Below are 19,352 nucleotides of genomic sequence, written 5' to 3'. Positions count from 1 at the left end.
TGATTTGAGGCAACCCTTGCAGCCACGTCATATCTCCTTTCGCCCTTCAACTATACAATCCTTTCTTCATAAACCACTTTGAGCCTCTTCTAACGATAGACCCTTCTTTTTTCAACCTACATCTACCTAACCTTGGGATGGGATGGCGTGCAACTTATGCAATTCTAAAGAAGGCTTGAGTAATTCAAAAGATAGCAAAAAAAAAAAAGCTAAAAAATAAATAAAAGTGTACAAAAGGGTAAGTGTTCCAATGTCTTTGATATGAAAATATCTTTGATAAGAACACGTCTCAGATTGCGTCTCTTATCGAGTGCTCGGTACCGTGCCTGAGAAACATGAATGCCAAGTGAGTGATAGACCGCATGATCGGGATTTCCCACACTTACTCAAATAAAATAAATGCTAAAGCAAAAGAAAGAGCTAAAAAAAAGAGTAGAAAACCTCAAGCATAAAAAATATAAAGATTCGAAAGCGAGGTTGCACACCTTGGGGGCTTATCTAGGGTCTTGAGCCTTTATCCCCTTCTTCTTCAAACCTTTAGCCTAACCACGTTACAACCCTTAAAAAGACCTTTTTGAGGTATACACACTTGTGCGAGGTTCGGCTAGAGCTACGTTCGGCCCGATTCCTTACGGATACGTAGGCAACCTCACATCGAGGTGCGGGCGTAATAAACATGCATTCATATTCACATTCACACACTTACACTATGATCATATCAAGGGATCCCCTGTGCTCATCCCTATTCATTTAGAGCTAGACTTGGGGGCTTGATCCCTACATCATTAGCTTACCTAGCCTAAGAGTCACCATTATTTGGCTCTTCTAATAATAATATTTTCCCACACACTTAGCTCTTGTGGCCTAGCTTTAGTGTCACTATCACACACTGCACACATACATGACCAAATATATTTCCCTTAGGAACCCTTTGTCATGAAATCTTAACATAACGATGAAGCATGCCTTGTCATGTCAAGATCACTCATAATTGTCATTGCATCACAAAGTATGAAATGCTTAGCCTCCGTGCCTAAGTTACCTAAATACTTTCATCATGGAGTCAACAGTTGAGATAGCCTAGGATGAATTAATCCTTGCACCTTGAGAGATAGTATCAAACAACATTTGACTAAGCTCATTCAACATGCATCTTCAAACTTTTGATTTTCTTTTTCACGTCTTTCTTTTTCGGGAGAAAGTCGGTACCCTCCACAATTGACGGAAAATTTTTGCTTTTTTGCTTTTTTCGAGTCGTACGATCACATTACAATGCACACACGAGTCATGTACACATTGAGTCATGTCGTGCCATATCACTTTGATTTGAGTCTAACACATGTGTCATTACACTTTGAGTCGAGTCAACCTCGAGTCAACATATCGAGTCAAGTTTATACCTTGAGTTGTGTCAAGTCGATGAGTCAAGCAACATTAAGCCTTAGGTCAACCCTAAGATAATTAAAGAAATTGGCAAAGTTCTATAGTCAAAATAAATACAGGTGCAGCGGAATAGGGAGGACCCTACTCCAATTCCTGGCGCAAGAGATATCTCAGCAACGACAGAGCTCGAAGCCTCCCAGAAAGGTGATTTCGACCTCATGCAGCAATTTCGGGTTCCTTGGTACGCCAGTTAGCCCCTATAAGCAATTTGACATGATTAAGTAGTCGGTTTGATTACAATTGCAATAAGTGATCGATCTGACGAAAAATCGTCTCACTTAGCTTAAGCGCCTAAGTATTGGCTCATTACAAGCACCAAAGCATCAGTTCAAAAGCAAGCACTTAAATGACAATATTTCCAAATATGGATTGTCGCGCATTCTTATTAAACGACAAAGTTTTCCAAAAATTGGATTGTCATCCCCAACTGACAATATTTCCAAAAATGGATTGTCGTGCATCTTCTTCAAAGACAATTTTTCCAAGATTGGATTGTCATCTTTGGCAAAGTTTCCAAGCGTGGATTGTCGTGCTCCTTCTTTGTTTGACAATTTTTTCAAAGTTCGGATTGTCATCGCTGGCAAGTTTTCCGAAATTGGATTGTCATACACCCAGTTCCCTATAGCAAAATTTCCCAAAGGATTGTTATAGGTCTCTATTCATTATAAATTTCGGCAAAGTTCCTCAACGTGGATTGTCATTCATTTCAGTAAGTGGCAAATTTTCCCGAAGTGGATTGTCGGTCGACTCTTTTTTGCAAATGTTCCAAGACGCGGATTGTCAATTGTGGCAATATTTTCCCGAAAGGATTGTCGCATAGCGTTGGCAAATTTCCAAGGTGGATTACTTTCAAGAGTTATATTCCAATATGTGGATTGTCGATCATAACAATGTTCTTATGAAAGATTGTTACGAAGCATTGGCAACTTTTCCCAAAAATTGGATTTTGGGCAAATTTTCCGAAATACGGATTGTCGCTTCATCATGACCACATTTCCAAGGATGGATTGTTACGTGGCATTGACAACTTTCCCTAAATCGGATTGTCATTCATCATGCAAGAGTTATGTTGGCAACTATTCCCAAAGAAAAGAGGATTGTCATCACAGCAAAAGCACCAACATACTGGTTCACAAGCAGCAAAGCGCCAACGTACTGGCATAGCAAACATTAAGAAGCAGTGATCTTTTCGAAGACTATCACAGCAGAAATTGGAACATATCAAAAAGAAGCTCTTTGTTCAGAGACGAGTGAACATCAAAACAACAGGACACAGCAGCAAATCGGTTACTTTCAGAGACGTGTGCTCGACGGTGCAAGATACGCGTTTCTTAACTCTTTTATCTGTTTAACTAATGCTAGTTTTGCAGTTATCGGCGTTATAAGATGATTAAGGATCGCAGAACGTTCTGAATCATTCTCCGTCCCTATCGTTACTTTGACTTTCGTTTTCGAAACTTGCGTTTCTCCAAACTCAGTCAAAATGGGGGCTTCTGTAGACACCCATTTGTGTCTCCCTAAAACCAAACCCAGTGATGAGTGCCTTTCAAGTCGAATCATAATCGAATGAAACGAAAGTGTGGAAAGGTCTAGTGTTGCGAAAAGTTTTATTTTCTCTTCTCTCTGTTTTTGAAAACTTTATTTTTAAGAAAACAGCCAATCCAGTTTGGTTGGTCCATGATATGGGTCCAATAGTGGTATAGTTGGATGGGGCTTGCAAAGACCTTTCCAACGATATATTATAAGCCCAATTCCGATGAATATTGAGGAATTTATGGCCAATTTACTAAACTAGGCCCGGTTTGAGTTTTAAGTACGGCCCTATGATCTAGGGGAGGGCATAATATAGTTTATCATTCCTAATGTAATTAGGAATGGTTTTTGTCTTCTAGAACATTCTATAAGGTTTTATCATTCTTAATTCAATTAGGACTCTTCAGAGTTTTAATCAGGTCAAATAGCATTTTCGATTGAAATTATATTATTTTATCTTCCAGTACGGTAAAATTATCAGATTTTCGAAAACGCGTTAAAATCCGGTTTGGCGTCCAACCCCAGGCCTTGGCGCCTGGAATCAGGATTAGCGCCAGACGCCAGCATTGGCGCTTGGCGCTAGCCACTGGTCCTGGCGCCAATGAGCTAGGGCTAGCGCCAAGGTGTTTTTGTGGTCTTTAGACTCTGTTTTGATAAATTATCTTTTTTGGATGATTTTCTCTATAAATATCGTATCAAAAACTTCGTTTTCATTCATCAACAATTACGATCATCAACAATCACGATCACCAAATCTCATCAAGATTTTCTTGATTATTCTCTCTCTCTCTCTTTTTCTAAACTAGCCTTTTCTCAAATACAAAATTCCGCATTCACAATATCTAGAAACACCTAGCCATATTCGAAGTTGCCTTCGCCCTAGACGTGAAAGGTTTTAATTTCTGAGGGTTTGGTCCCAAATCTCTATTTCAATTATTTAATTTAATTGTTTTGTTTATTATTTTCCTTGAAGTTACTAATGTGTGTATTTTGTTATTAGAAAGAGGTACGAGGCATCCAAGTAAATACTTTAATGGTTTAATTGATATTATGATATAGAAATCATGCTTAGATTGTTATTTTGATTCCTAGTATCATGTCTAGGGTAACTTTAATATTAAGTATGATTAAAAGTATGATGCCTTTTATTCTCTTCCTAATATTTATTCATGTTAGTATCATGTTAGGGTTAAAGATTTGATTTTTATTGCTTAGTGACATGCTAGGGTTTGTTATTAATCTTGTTAGTATCGTGCCTAGGATCTTGCTATTTTTATTATGCTTTAATATTAACATGAATATGATTATGATTATAATTGTTATAATGATTATGAATACTATTATTTTGATGATTATTTTATTTATGATAATTATTTCAATTATTACTAATATGATGATTATTTTCTTTTATGATTATTATCATGATTATTTCAATTATAATTTATTTTTATGATGATGATTATATTTATTATTCATGATTATTATTTATTATGTTGCTTGATGCTTATTATTTATTGCTTGATCACCTTTTATGCATGTTAAAGGGAATTTGGTACTTGTAATCACGCTTAATAAGATAATTAATAATCTTGTTAGGTTACCTTTGATTATAATTCAAGCGATCGTCAATAATAGTTTATATGTGCATTAAATTCAACCAACATAGATTAAACAGGTTTAGGGTTAATCCTATTGATTGCATGTTAATCAGAAAGCGCACATGAATATGAGCAGAATAAAGTAGAGGCCTATTATTAGGGCAGGTTCAATCTCTTTTAGGTTGGATTTGTACCTTCATCCCCGAACCCTTATTTGGTTCATGACCTTATAGAGTTGACGATCTCTTGGATCGTTAAGGGGTGTAACCTTCATCCTATGAACGGTTTACAAGTTCCTTAAAAACTTGTTGGCGACTCTTTTGCTCTATCTTCTTCCCTTTTGGACGCCACCGTACTTTAGTGTATGATCACAGTGGGGTTCAAGCTAGTGGGATTTTAAAGGCTTGAAATTATTCCTTACAGGTGATTAAATGCAAAAAACAATATTTAAAAGGTTGTTTTTTTGCAAAATTTCCTTATCACAATAGTCCAATATAGAGTGGTTTATATTCAACAAATACAAGCTTAAGTATATTTATGGTACCAATCAATAATCATCTAAGTACCTACTTATCAAATGGCTGAGTTCATTACTTAGCTACCACACCTGGCCTATCCACAAATTAGGTGAGATCGTTTTCACTAATAACTCTTCACAAGTATTAGCGTTTACTTGTCAAACAGTAAAATTGAAATCAATGGTGGCAATATAACGTAAACATAATATCCCCGTTCTAAGTTCATGTTATAACACCTAGTTTTACATTAGCCACATATTAAACTGATAGCCACATATTATTCAATTAGCCACCACTAATTATAATACTGCTAACCTACTTTGGGACCCTCATTCTTTCATATATTGCCTATAAATACATGTGTAACATTTTGCCTTTCTATTCCAAACCTAGAGTTAGTTAAGCCTTCACAAATAATTCTACAATTAAGTTTATTACGTAGTAGATTAATTATTTCCTAGGGAAGTACTTGAAAATGGCCTATTCAAAGGCTGTGTTGCTTGCCCTTATTGCTATGACTCTAGTCATATGCTCTGAGGTCTCAGCTCATCAATTGGATAAATCTTCAACCACTGAGAAATTACGTGAGTTTCTATTGTCTTCTAATTTCTATTTTACGTGTATTAATCTAATGTATGGTTGGTGCACCCGGGTGCACTATGCGCATGGTGCACCCGGAAAAAACATTAGTTATATTTAAAAGAACATGGGCGAAAAAAAGAACATTATAGATATTTATAAAGAACGTGAGCATAATATGTTCTTTAAATTTGATTATTATGTTATTTGAGTTTGAATTATATGTTCTTTATATTATACAATATGTTATTTAATGTATGTACATTTATAATAATAAAAAAAAAAAATCAATCACCCAGTAACTAGAAAAAAGAACATGTTCTTTACTGTACTATCATGTTCTTTTTGTAAAGACTTTATGTTCTTTGGCTAGAGGTGATCAAAGTTAGACCGACCCGGCTTGATTTTGGACGGGTTTTGGGCAGAATTTTTTCGCCCCCAAATCGGGTCGAACCCGACCCGTAAATTTAAATTTTTGGGCGGGTTTGGATCGCATTTTATGCATTTTAGTTGATTTTTTTTTACTCAACCCGAAAAGCCCGCACGGCCGGACCATTTTGGGCAGGTTTGGGCACAAAAACTTCAGCCCAAAACTTGGCCCGACTCGAGAAGTGAGCTGATTTTTTAACCTTGGCCCGGTCTACCCAATGATCACCTATATCTTTGTCAAACACGAACATGTTTTTTTTTTGTCAAATATAATGTTCTTTTTCAAACACTTTCAACCACCCAAGTAACCATAAAAATAACATGTTCTTTTTGTAAAGACTTTATTTTTTTGTAATGTCATGTTCTTGTCAAATACAAACATGTTCTTTTGTCAAACGCAGGTATGTTCTTTTTCAAACACTAACATGTTTTTTTTTGCCCATGTTCTTTAAAATATGTCTAATATTCTTTCCGGGTGCACCATGCGCATGGTGCACCCGGATACACTATACTATTTTCAGTATTAATCAGCTTGTGACGAATTTAGTATCCAGTTAGAACAACAAAATTATCATTACTTATTTTTTATAATATTTTAATAGTTTTGAACTAATTTTGAAATTAAAAGCACACATTGCATGCACTTAGATCTCATTATTGCATGCATATGCAAGCATAATCAAAGATAAAAATTAGAAATTACAACTAAATAAAATGTTGAAAAAATGAGGAAGATTATTAAAGTTAGGGTAATTAGGGTATTTCTTGACCCATGAACAACCCACATATGAGCGTTTCTTGTCTCACACTAAAAAGACTAAAGAGGAAGTACATTGGTAATGGAATCCCACAGTGAAAGAATTAAAGAGTTACTACCACTATATAATACTAAGGAGCTACTCCACTCATTGTCATATGGTTTTGAGGTGGAACCTCCCTGGTCTAATAAAGTGGTGGACTTGTATTCTCCCGTATAGGGTGCGGCCCAAATCTGTATTTGACATGGCTAAAATGTATAATAATAATAATAATAATAATAATAATAATAATAATAATAATAATAATAATATAAACCTCAATTAAAGTTTGTATTTTTTTTATTGGTGTTATGATTCTTATGAATCTCTAAGGATTTTTTTTATTTTATTATTAATTCAGATTGGATCGGACTGAATTAGGACGATGAGATTTTAATTTGGATTGGCCTTGATTGGATTTTGAAAACTTTGGATTTGGACTATAAAATGGGAGTCCAAATATGTCTTGGATTGGATCGGACTAAGCTTAAGTCCAATCCAAAGTTCGAAAGGACACCCCTACAAAGTATCGTTCACCTCTGGCCCTCCCCAATGCAACCCCCTTAAATGGACCTCCTCCCTTCCCATACCACTGAAACCGGCCCCCCTCCTTTCCTTCAACCAATCCTTCCCACCTTCGAAAACGATCCCAAGCTTCCGACAAATAAGGACTTGTTTGACATTGTTTTTGGTTTTAGTTTTTCTGTTTTTTTTTTTAAAATAAAAACCAAAAACAAGAAACAAGAAAAATGTGTTTTCACTTTTCTGTTGTCAGTTTTCGAAATTATCATGTTTTTAATAAGTTTGAATAATTTTTGATTTATTTTATGACATGTATCATATGATTTTGAAAAACGAAAAACCAAAAAACAGAAAACCACAACAATACCAAACGAGCCCTAAGGTTTTGGGGCTAGGTTGGGGTAGGGGAAGCAAGGGAGGTGTCGGAAATTGGTAATTGGAGCCGAAAATTGGGAATCGGTGTATGAAATTGGGTTGGGCATGGGAGGCCGTGGCCACCAGCAGTGGTTTATGGCTAGCTGGACATTGATTTTATTTAAATTTTTAAAACTTTCTTTTATTTAAAAAAACTTATTTATTCCATTTAATAAAAAAAACTTATTAATTTTTTTAACCAACAAACAAGTGACACATGGCAATATATATTTTAACAAAAACTTTAACCCTTTCTCTAGGTTATTGGTAAACAGGACTGAAAAAAAAAAAAAAAAAAAGAAGTAAAAGTTGGGATTATTATAGTTTAATCGAAAGTTGGGATTATTTAAAGTAAATTGAGCAAAGTTGGGATTATTAAAGTGTATTTTTGCCTGATATAATAGATCATTGACTCTGGCTGACCGGTTTGGGATTGAAGAAAAAGAAGACCCCCAAAATTTGGATTATTCTACCAAAATTGATGAAAGTTGGAAATTTTTTTTTCTTTTTTTTTTATTTTATTTTGCCTATAAAAATATAGCAAAAATATTTCGTGTATTCACAATTAATTAATTTTAAATTGTGCGTTACTATGCGTGCGAGATTAGACTTCTCTTATGCCCAATCAAATGAATTACTTCCTCCATTCTTTTATTATTGCTCCACTTGTCTTTTTAGGAAGTTTCACAAATATTGCACCATTTCCTCTTTAGGAAAAAAATTATTTGTGTTCACACTATAAATACCCAACATACCCTTGCTTTTTCACACTTACTTTTTAATTTATCAATATGTCACATGGGCAATTTTGTATTTTTACCTTTCTCTCTCTTACTTTTTTTCACTACCAAAATATTTGTCACCAACCCCTATGGTGCAATAATAAAAAAACGGAGGAAGTATAAGAGTGTGGTGCATTGATTTGAAATAGATGACGAATCATGTATTAATGTAATAAAAAATTAAAAATAACTTATTAATACTAAGTAAAAATATAATATAGAGAGTTTTCCAATGCTCTTATCATTTTGTTTGTTAAAGTTAAAAGGAGTATTCACTTACCATGATTTGTGTTATATGCTTGTATAGATAAGGGAAAACCAAAAAATAAGCATGCCATATCCACATCATGTTAAATATCTTTCAATGTATCCTGTCAAAAAAAAAAAAAAAAAAACTTTCAATGTAAAATTTTAAAATATCAACTTTTTTCTTACTATTAATTTTATTAACACATTAGATAGATAATAATCTGTACGTAGGATCAGTGGCGTTTTCAGTATGGATTCAATTTGCACCTTTTTTCTTTCTTTTTTACTACTATAATCCATCAGCCCTTAGAGTTGAGGTTGTAAAATTGTCAATATTTTTTTTATTGAAGTTTTGAAATTGTTGATTAAATTAAAGTTGTTAATTTATTGTTTTTAGTAGAAAAAGTTTGTAGATTTAAGCTGTGAAATTGTGATTTAAGTTATAAAGTTGTTATATTGTAATTATTTAATGAGTATTGGGTACATTATGTCCTGAATGATGTGAAATAGTACATGATAATATGAATATATTTTTACTTTTTATTGTTTAGAGATGATAGGTTTAGATTATTTTTAGAAAGATTGTGTATCAAAATCATAAAATCATACGCTTAGCCGCCCAAAATGATAATCCAAAACCTCAAATCAATGTTTATTGTCACATTGTATTAGTTTGGAGATTCCGAACCCATAAAAATAAATTCCTGAAATGAAAAATCTAATGTGATATACTTCATAGTTGATATTTTGGATTTTTAGTAACAAAAAGGTGTTCAATGGACATATGGAGTACATCTGTATAAATGTATAATGTACTGTATATGATTATGGTTTGCAGATTCTGTTGAGGAGTCTAAGTATGGTGGTAGTAGAGGATATGGCGGACATGGCGGTGTTGGCTATGGAGGCGGAGGATATGGTCATGGTGGACACGGAGGTCGTTATCCACCGAAAGTAGAGGAGAACAAAGATCAAAAGAACGAAGCCGTAGATATTCTAGACGACTGTTATGGTGACTACTGCCACAGTGGTGGATATGGTGGATACTATCCCCCATCAACGACTACTAAGACTGTCGAGAAACAAATCAAAGTGTAAGTGATCGAGTTGTACCTCAAAAATAAAGTGTGTTTACATGACTTTATTATAAGATAATATATATATATATATATATGAATGTTGGTAAAAATGCATTGTATTGTATAAGTTGATGTTAATCCAGCACGTAATGATTCTCTCAACCTTTGTAATGTGCTTAAAATTATGCAATGTAACGACTCTCTTTTAAGTTCTTACAGTTTACATGTATGAAAGAAAGTTGTGTTAGTACTTACACTACTAGCAAATAAGGAAAAATTTCGTCCGAAACATCTACACGTTTCTGACGAAATTCTACCGTAATCGTCGACTACGGACAACTATGGACGACTACGGCAAGAAATTAAATTTGAATTGTTGATTTATTATTTGTCTAATCCTAGCTGTCCAATCATACAGTCATCAAAGGATTTTTTTTTATTATTTTTTTATTTTCTTATTTTTTACACACATTATCAATTTTTAAATATTTTATCTTTAACCTATATCATCTTAAACCTTATTAACATTCGTATGAATTAAATTAAACTTCATTTTCAATCTAAAACCTTCATCTTCAACCAAAATATTCATCATCCTTCATCTGTGACTAATTTATTAAGAATCTAAAAGTAATATTGATTAAATTATACTATTACTTAAACATTATTAGAAGTATTACAAATTGAAAAAAAAAAAAAAAAAAACAATCTTAAGCCTTCATCATGATTCATCTCTATTATTAACCTCTATTGTCAACATTAACATTGAACCTCCATTTTTTACTTCATTATTTACCTTCACCCTTCACCAAAATGTCCCCTAAATTACCAAACTCTATGAAAAACGTTAACATGTAAAAGCAATGTCAAATTATCACAATTATTATGTCTGCATTTTTATTTCATAGAAAATCAAATTAGTCAATTCATTTGAATCACATCTCAAGGGAATTTCTAAAAAAACTAATTCAAAACTCATGTATCATGTTCATGTACAATAATTGTATGGTCTAAAATTATGGAGTACTTGATAGTATTAGTTATTTTGTCTAATCATAATCACCATTAATGAAAACTTTGAAGCTCTAAATATAATAGTCTGTACAAAAAATTTAAAATAAAATAGAGTAAAAAATAAAAAGAAAAACAAAAAAGAAAAAAGAAAAAAAAAAAAAAAAACTTGCAGTCAATTAGGCGTGAATAGAGGATTTTTTTTGTTATTTTTTTGGATAAAATTTGTCTTCATTTATCTTTACCTAAAATAATTGTATGGTGTAAAATTATGTTAATTAGATTTTCCTTTTCACCAAATTGGTGTATCTATTATATAAATTAATATATATATTACTTGTACATAATAATATGTCACATATTTTTTTTGAATATTCATATACATATTACATACAACTTTTTTGGTTTGACTAATTTCACATACATAGAAATACTAAATACACGTATAAGGTTGGAAAAGAAAAAAAAATCTTTGTTGAGATAATTATTAGACTTAAATATAATAGGATATCACTGATTTTTTTTTTTTTTTTTATCAAGTTATTTAGATTTTTTAGGCACCACACTTAGCTTTCTTATAAAAAAAAAAAAAAGCACTACTTCAATAGTTGTTATTTTTTACTAGTTTTGTGCCTAATGCGATGCCCGGGTTGTTTATGGAATTTTAAGATAAAATTATATTATAATTCAATTTAACCGATTGAAAATAGAATTCTAGATTAACTTTTTTTTTTTTTTCTATAAAGTCTATCTATATTTATCCAACACGGTACGACACTTGGGGAAAAGTTAAAATGCTATACAATGTTGTCTTGTGGCCTAATTATAAGTTTATTATTTGGTATTTTATCGAAAATAAAACTCTAAACTAACCATCTTATTCTAAAATTCTATCCTAATTTGATTGAAAAAAGAATTTTTAACTAACTTTTTTTATCTTATGAATCTATTTAAATCTATCCAAGGTGGCGCGACACTAAGCATTACACTTGGTGAAAAGTTAGAATGTCAAGTGTCACTATTTCGTGACCTGACTAGAAGTTTAACTTTATATATTAGTTATATAATTTTTGATATGAATATATGATCCGTCGGAATTTTTGAATGTTGCGACGGAAAAATAGGTCCGTCGGAACCGATCCGTCGCTATTTAGCCTATTTCTAGTAGTGATCTTTAGTTTCAAAGCTAGTTCATCTACATCCATAGTAGAATCATAACAAAACTAATAATAGTAACAATATAATAACAAATAAATATATATTGTATATCTTAAAATTTTCTAACGAAAATACATACTTTCATTTAAAACACTTCTTTTATTCCAAATACAACTCATAAAACCTAATTATCAATCCTAATCACATTAGGATTCAAAAGAACCTTCTAGAAGATTCTAGAAGACTATAATCAATCCTAATTGTATTAGAAATGATAATTCATAATAGGCCCTCCTTTAGATCATTGGACCGCATATAAGAACCAAACTGGGCCTAGTTTAGTAATTTGGTCATAACTTCCTCATTATTCATCAGAATTGGGCTTATAATATACCGTTGGAAAGCTCTTTTTGAGCTCAATCTAACTACACTATTATTGGAGCCTTGTTATGGACCAAACTAAACTGGATTGGCTATTTTCATAAAATAGAGTAGATTTTCGAAAACAGCAAGAAAGATTTTTTAGTAGAAACTAACCACAACACTAGACTTTCTACACTTTCACTTCATCAGATTATGATTCGATGCAAAAGGTATTCATCACTGGGTTTGGTTTTGGGGAGACACAAATGGGTGTCTACACCTTTGCAAAAAATACTCTTTCTTTCCTAAAAAAAACTCCCTCAAGTCTCACCATTGGAGATGGTCTTATTATTTTGAAATAACTTGTATTTTTATCCCTATCCCCCTGTCCTATGTTATCCCTATCCCCCTAAACAAACAAGAGAAACCTTTTATCCATGTCTTCCTCATCCTATCCCTCCAAACAAACACCTTCTTAACTTTTTAATCAACAATTTGGTACTCCTGCAAAAGAACCATGGGTCGTGGCAGTGTTAAGAATTTAAACTAGAGGATAAGGCCCCGTTCATGTCATCTTATTTTTGCTGAACTGAAATTAATTTTACTGAACCTAAATTATTTTTACTAAATTGAAATTATTACTACTGAACTTAAATCGATTTTGGTGAATTGAAATTATTTTTTTTACTGATTCTCTATTATATTTCATCTTTAGTGTTACTCATTTTCGTTGAACTGAAATTATTTTTATTAAACATAAATGAATTTTACTGAACTGAACTGAACAGAACATAGTTTTACTGAATTAAAATTATTATTATTATTAAATATTTTTTATAAGGTAAACTAAACAAGGCCTAAGTAGTCAACACATAATTTGGAAAATATTGGATTTGTTTCAAAAAAAAAAAAAATTTGGAAAAAATTGGAAAAAAATAATTGCTTAACACGTACATAATTCAATTTTCATTGCATTTGAAAGTTAGATGCATTGTTTAAACTTCACCTGTCACTTTGTCAGGAAATTAATTCCAAATAAACTGATCACAATTAGAATACAAGTTTTAAAGTCAGTAAACAAATTTTTTAACAGAAACGAAGTATAAAAAAACCAAAGGTAAACCATAACCATTCTACGTGTAGTAAAGCTAGTTAAAGTATGCATATTCATAGACAATAGGAATTGCTATCTGCTAACACCTTTATCAGTTTAAGAAACACACTGAATTTTCTTAGATTACAAAAGGGAAAACTTTAAGCTCAACTTATATAGAATGGCAATGATCAAAACACATCAGAGTAGCTTAGTCATTATTACCGGACTTTATAGCACTGTTTCAGTATTAGGGTCTGTTCTGACCATTTATTGAACAGAACGAAGCTGATTTGAACCGAAATGATTAGTGTTGAATTGAACTGAACTGAACTAAACTAATAGAACCGAAATGAATTGTTTATGAGAGAAGGAAATTACGACTGAATTGAACTAAACTGAACTGAAATTAAGATGAAGAGAACATACCCTTAGTTTATATGTATTCTTGGGTCCAAGGTATAGGTTGTCAATTTCCATCTATGACTTGTTTTTCGAGTAGTGGACGAAGATGGAAAACACTAGGAATTTGATCTCATCTAATACTCGTATTGAATATTCTTTGGCAAATTAGAGAGATGAGAAGCCTACTACTGATATAAAGATTGAGAGAGATGTTCTTTTAACGGATTCCGCTTGACTTGACTTAGCTTAACAAAACTACAAATGACTCATCAAGTCTATGCCTTTACCTTCAGGTTACTTGTGTCAAGGTCGTTGTCTCTACATGTTTCAAGTTCACTTGTGTGCATTCATTTTAATGGATTATTATTTATTAATGTGTGGTGATGATGTGGAATTATCATCAAGTATATGGATTGAATTTAAGGTCATTATCAATTTTGTCTTCCTTAAATGAAGTTAAACTATGTGTTTGATAGTGTGGAAAATTAAGAAGTATTATCAAGTCACTACGTTTCATCATTTTTACATTTGTAACTATATTTCATCTTCATAAATTTTTTTTTTTTTTTTTTTTTTAAAAAAAAAAAACTGTATTTAATTAATCGATCTTTTTACACAATTTCATCTAAAATTAATAATGGAAATAAGGAGTAGTCGTCTAGAGCATATGTTTTATTTCTTTCTCTGGATTGAATCCCTTTAAAAGTTCAATGCTTATGATCAATATTAGTTGCTTAAAAATTGACTTGATTCCTAGTACTTATTTTAGCTGTTAATTAAACGTAAATACAGCAATTCCAAATTTATCACTCAACCTTCTAGATAAACATAATCATGGAACATGAATAGATTATACTATTAGGAAAAGTACAATTATAGGTTTTTCATTTTTCCTTTTTTTTGGACAGGTTAAAAAGTACAATAGTTACATGGATGCACGTACAGGAAATTGAAATCAACTACCTTTATTTGTGTTGATACACAGAAATCATTTCTAGTATAATCACGAGCAGGCCACCTCTAGAGCGCCAAGATGCTATCATAATCTTTGGATTGCTATGGATTTAGGAAGACGAGGCCAATTATCTCGTGCAATGCTCAATTACTTGCGCCTGCAATCAGGTACTAACATTACCATCAATAGTACTAGTTAAGTAGACAAGGTTTTATATTCGGATTAAGTATTGGCGCATAACTGTTAGCCTGTTATTTACTCCCTCTGTTTTTAAATACTTGTTCCATTTTCCTTTTGCAACCGTTTTTAAATGCTTACTCCATTTCCTTATTTGAAAAGCCTTTACAATATTTAATTAATTTTTCTCACGTGGACCCAACATACATTCTCTCTCCCCCAATCCCCTCCACTACTTTTGCTTTCTATAATTTTTTTATTTTCAACAAATCCCACTACCTCTATATTTTATTACTTTCTCTAATCTCTCATAAAACTCCGCACATGGACGCATGGAGAAATGAAGCAAGTATTTAAAAACGGAGGGAGTACATGACATGTAAATAGCACCTACTCCGTATAGACAAAAGAGTGATGATTTTTTTCTTTCTTTCTAGTGGTATAAATATTGTACCAGTGTTACCTATAATGGCTATAATATAAATAGTACTATTGAAACAACTTATACTCTAATAGTATAAATTACATGTACTGTATAATAGTATATTAAAAATACCACTGTAAGGATAATGGTACATTAAAAGTACCATTAAAACGACAAAAACTCAAAAAAAAAAATGTGAATATACCGGTTAACCCTCCTATATACTAGTTCATTGACAAGATAAATAGTTGATTTGACAAGTTTTATATTAGTATACCTCTTTGCAAGTTGCGCCTACATTTAGGCTTGCATAGAATGTTTCTAGCATGTTGTAGCTCGCTTATGACTTCCCTTATCTTCATTCGATCGTTTGGCAATTGACTTGAGCAAGCAACTCCAATCTTAATGACAAACACCATGCACTCCTCTCTTTTTTGAAGCATTACTTGAGTTCGTGGTCTTGTTTCATCTAATTCGTCATTTTTATCCTCCAAAAGTGTTGAGTCAACAATTTGCAACACTTGGTCAGGTAATGCTGCCTTTGCATACATATGGAGGTTGAAGTCTTCATTAAACATATGGTCGATGGGTCTCTTTCGAGTCATTAGCTCAAGAAGTAGAATTCCATAGCTGTAGAGATCAGCCTCAAAAGATGCTTCATTTCCCAAGCCATACTCTTAAAGATGGAAATTTTTCGTCAAGGAATGCAATAATAATAATAATAATACTTAAATTCTCCATAAGTAAAAATTATTAAAGTTATATATTATGATAGTACTTATTGAGACGAATCCAAAAAGATCATACATGAATATATTTTTTCTTACATATTATTCACAAAAGACGACGGTCAAAGGAGGGGTGGTGAATAGTGTAAAAGTCAAAACGGGTCAAATAATAAGGAACGGAGGAAGTATTAATTACCTGGAGCAGCATAACCAACAGTTCCCTTAATGCCAATTGAACTGCTTTGATTTGGGTGCACGGGTGGATCAAGAACCTTTGCTAACCCAAAATCTGCTACGCGTGCAACCATGTCATTGTCAAGCAATATGTTGCTCGGTTTTAGGTCGCAATGCACAATCTGGCTGCCACACTCACAATGGAGATAATTTATAGCATGGGCCACATCAATGGCTATATCCAACCTTTGGAGAAGGCTTAGATTTCCATTTTCGTGTAGCCATCTCTCAACACTTCCATTGGGCATTAACTCATAAACAAGAGCTTTGAAATCATTTCTCTGGAAATCCATACTTGAGCAAGCTGTCAGTATCCCAACCAAATTACGATGACGGATATTCCTCAATGCCTCACACTCTGTCATGAAACTCTTAGACCCACCTCTTTGTTGCAAGTTGAGTACTTTAATGGCAACCGCCTTTCCATCAAGCATCCCTTTAAACACAGAGCCAAAAGTACCCGAGCCAAGTAGATTTCTTGAAGAAAATCCATCGGTTGCTTTGAGTAGCATGTCGTAGGACACTTTCAAGAATGACTCCTTCTGTAGTGCGCCCAATGAGCTAGATTTCCCCTTCTTGCTACGACGTTTCAAGTAGAGCCATATGCATGTGGCCATGACCAATACCCCGACGCATGCACATGTTATCATAAATGTGAGCTTGAGAGCATGAGACATTCTTCTTTTCTTCCCATTTTTCTCCACACATCTTGTTAGATGTAGCTCCCAAATTCCACCACAGAGCCTACTATTGCCATTGAGAGATATTGCACTTGCATTCGCAAAAACTCCTTTAGTTGGAACACTTCCCTCAAAATCGTTGTAAGATAAGTTAAGGTACATGATGGGAAAGGTAGAAAAACATTGAGGAATGGTGCCAGAAAGATTGTTCTTGGAAAGATCCACTACTGAGAGACTTTTCAAAAAGGTGAATGTAGGAGGAATTGAACCACTAAACACATTGTCACTCAAATCCAATCTTACAAGTTCAGGTAAGTAGTTAAAGACATCTGGAATTAATCCTATCAGTTTATTTCCAGACAAACCAAGTTCTACTATACTAACTTGCTTGCTGATCTCAACAGGCATGGGCCCTTCTAATTTATTATAAGATAAATGTAATTTAACAAACTTGGCAGATCCTGCAAAGAGATTCTTAGGCAAGGGTCCATTGAAATTATTATTGGATAGATACAAAGACAATAGGTTTTTGCAATTACCAAGGCTTGGAGGTATGCTGCCTTCCAAATTGTTATATGATAAGCTTAGTATGCTCAAATATGGTAAATTTGCTATTGAAATAGGAATTTCACCGGTCAATTTGTTGTTATTGAGATATAATTGCTCTAGCTTTTGAAGCTTTCCAAGATCTTGAGGGATGGTTCTAGTGAGGCCAATTGAATCCATGTATATGATCCTAAGGTTGATGAGATTACTAATATCTTTAGGAAATTCTCCACTTATTAAATTTTGACTAATATCAAGCCATGTTAAAGTAGTGGTAAGATTGACTACTACTCTTGGTAGTAATCCTGTGAAGTAATTGTGTCCCAATGATAGATGATACAATTTTCTACAATTAACCAATGTAGTTATAAAAGAGATGTCACCTTCAAAACTATTGGCATGGAGGATTAGCTTTTTCAGGCTATGAAGGTGTCCAAAATCAAAATTGGACATGTTACCTTTTAAGTTGTTTCTACCAAACTCAATATTTTCAAGACATGTGAGGTTTGACAAGTACATTGGTAATGGGCCTGAAAGATGGTTGCTGAAAAGTAGAAGAGATTTTAAGTGAGGAAGTGAAGCTGTAAGTGGTAATCTTCCATGTAGTTGGTTGAAAGCCAAATATATTACTTCAAGGGAGGAGAGGTTGAAGATGGATGGGGGAATCAAACCAGTTAAACTATTGCAGAAAAGATTAAGAAATATGAGGCGAGGCAATGCTCCTAATTCCATCGGAAGTTTCCCATGTAGTTGGTTCTTAGACAAGTCTAAATATTCAAGAGAGGAAAGGTTAGAAATGGAAGAAGGAATCATACTAGAGATTTTATTAGAGGAAACCAACAACCGTATGAGGTTGGACAACGCTCCTAATTCCACCGGAAACTCCCCATGTAGTTGATTTTTAGACAAGTCCAATAACTCAAGCGAGGACAGGTTAGAAATGGATGGTGGAATTATACCTGACACTTGATTTGATGAGATGTTCAAACAAATTAGGCTACTCACCCTCGAAATGCTCGTAGGAATAGTTCCCGTAAACCCATTGTCTTGACCTTGAACCACAACCAACCTAGTAAGATTTCGTATCACTTGGAAGAGAGATCCAGAGAGTTTGTTTGAGTAAACCCAGAGGTATTTGAGGTTGGACAACGCGCCTAATCCCATCGGAAGCTCCCCCTGTAGTTGATTATTAGACAAATCTAGTGATTGCAGCTTCAACAAACGACCAACTTCAGGGGGAATATGACCATGCAAACCCGTATTGCCAAACGCTATCATTTTCAGGTTGCTCAAGTTACCAATGAAGGGAGATATGGTTCCTCCTAAAAAATTTCCGGTTAGCGATAACGAAATCACTGTATTATGTCTGTGCTCACAAGTCACACCATCCCAAAAACAATGGTGATGAGAGTGATTCCAAGAGCTTAAAACACTATCAACACTATGATCGATAAGTTTGCTCTTGATTGCTAACAATGCTGTATAATCAGTTTCGTTACCTCCATAATTAGTGCTATCGAGGGTATAAACTGTTGTGAGTTGTTGCATTGTTAACACAACAAGAAACAAAGAAAGGGCTGGTTGTATGAAAAACAGAGGATGAAGTGGTTTCATTTTGTTTGTTTTAATTTCTTT

The 19,352-nt window shown here is 33.3% G+C and overlaps 2 protein-coding genes across 5 annotated transcripts in view; one reads left to right on the top strand and one right to left on the bottom strand.

The window, feature by feature from the left end:
* LOC145591375 (uncharacterized) overlaps positions 1-19,352 on the bottom strand; it is a 36,608-nt gene extending 17,256 nt beyond the window's left edge. For 2 of the 4 annotated variants that reach the window (XM_081647810.1, XM_081647811.1), the window contains exons 1-4: positions 16,454-19,352; positions 15,807-16,205; positions 13,998-15,085; positions 8,896-8,986 (exon numbers count right to left, since the gene is read on the bottom strand). In XM_081647810.1, coding sequence (XP_081503936.1) covers positions 15,072-15,085; positions 15,807-16,205; positions 16,454-19,331 — 3,291 coding nt within the window. In that variant the 5' untranslated portion in view covers positions 19,332-19,352 and the 3' untranslated portion in view covers positions 8,896-8,986; positions 13,998-15,071. The remainder of the gene's footprint in view (positions 1-8,895; positions 8,987-13,997; positions 15,086-15,806; positions 16,206-16,453) is intronic. The other 2 variants (XM_081647812.1, XM_081647814.1) reach the window with 1 other exon arrangement.
* On the top strand, positions 5,479-10,161 carry LOC145591376 (uncharacterized). The gene is made up of 2 exons (XM_081647815.1): positions 5,479-5,676; positions 9,703-10,161. The coding sequence occupies exons 1-2, from the start codon at positions 5,568-5,570 to the stop codon at positions 9,960-9,962; spliced, it is 369 nt and encodes a 122-aa protein (XP_081503941.1). The 5' UTR covers positions 5,479-5,567; the 3' UTR covers positions 9,963-10,161.

This window comes from Chenopodium album, chromosome 18 (genome assembly GCF_948465745.1).
Source record: "Chenopodium album chromosome 18, dcCheAlbu1.1, whole genome shotgun sequence".
In the NCBI taxonomy this organism is placed as follows: domain Eukaryota; kingdom Viridiplantae; phylum Streptophyta; class Magnoliopsida; order Caryophyllales; family Amaranthaceae; genus Chenopodium; species Chenopodium album.
This window is presented reverse-complemented; position numbering and strand designations above follow the sequence as displayed.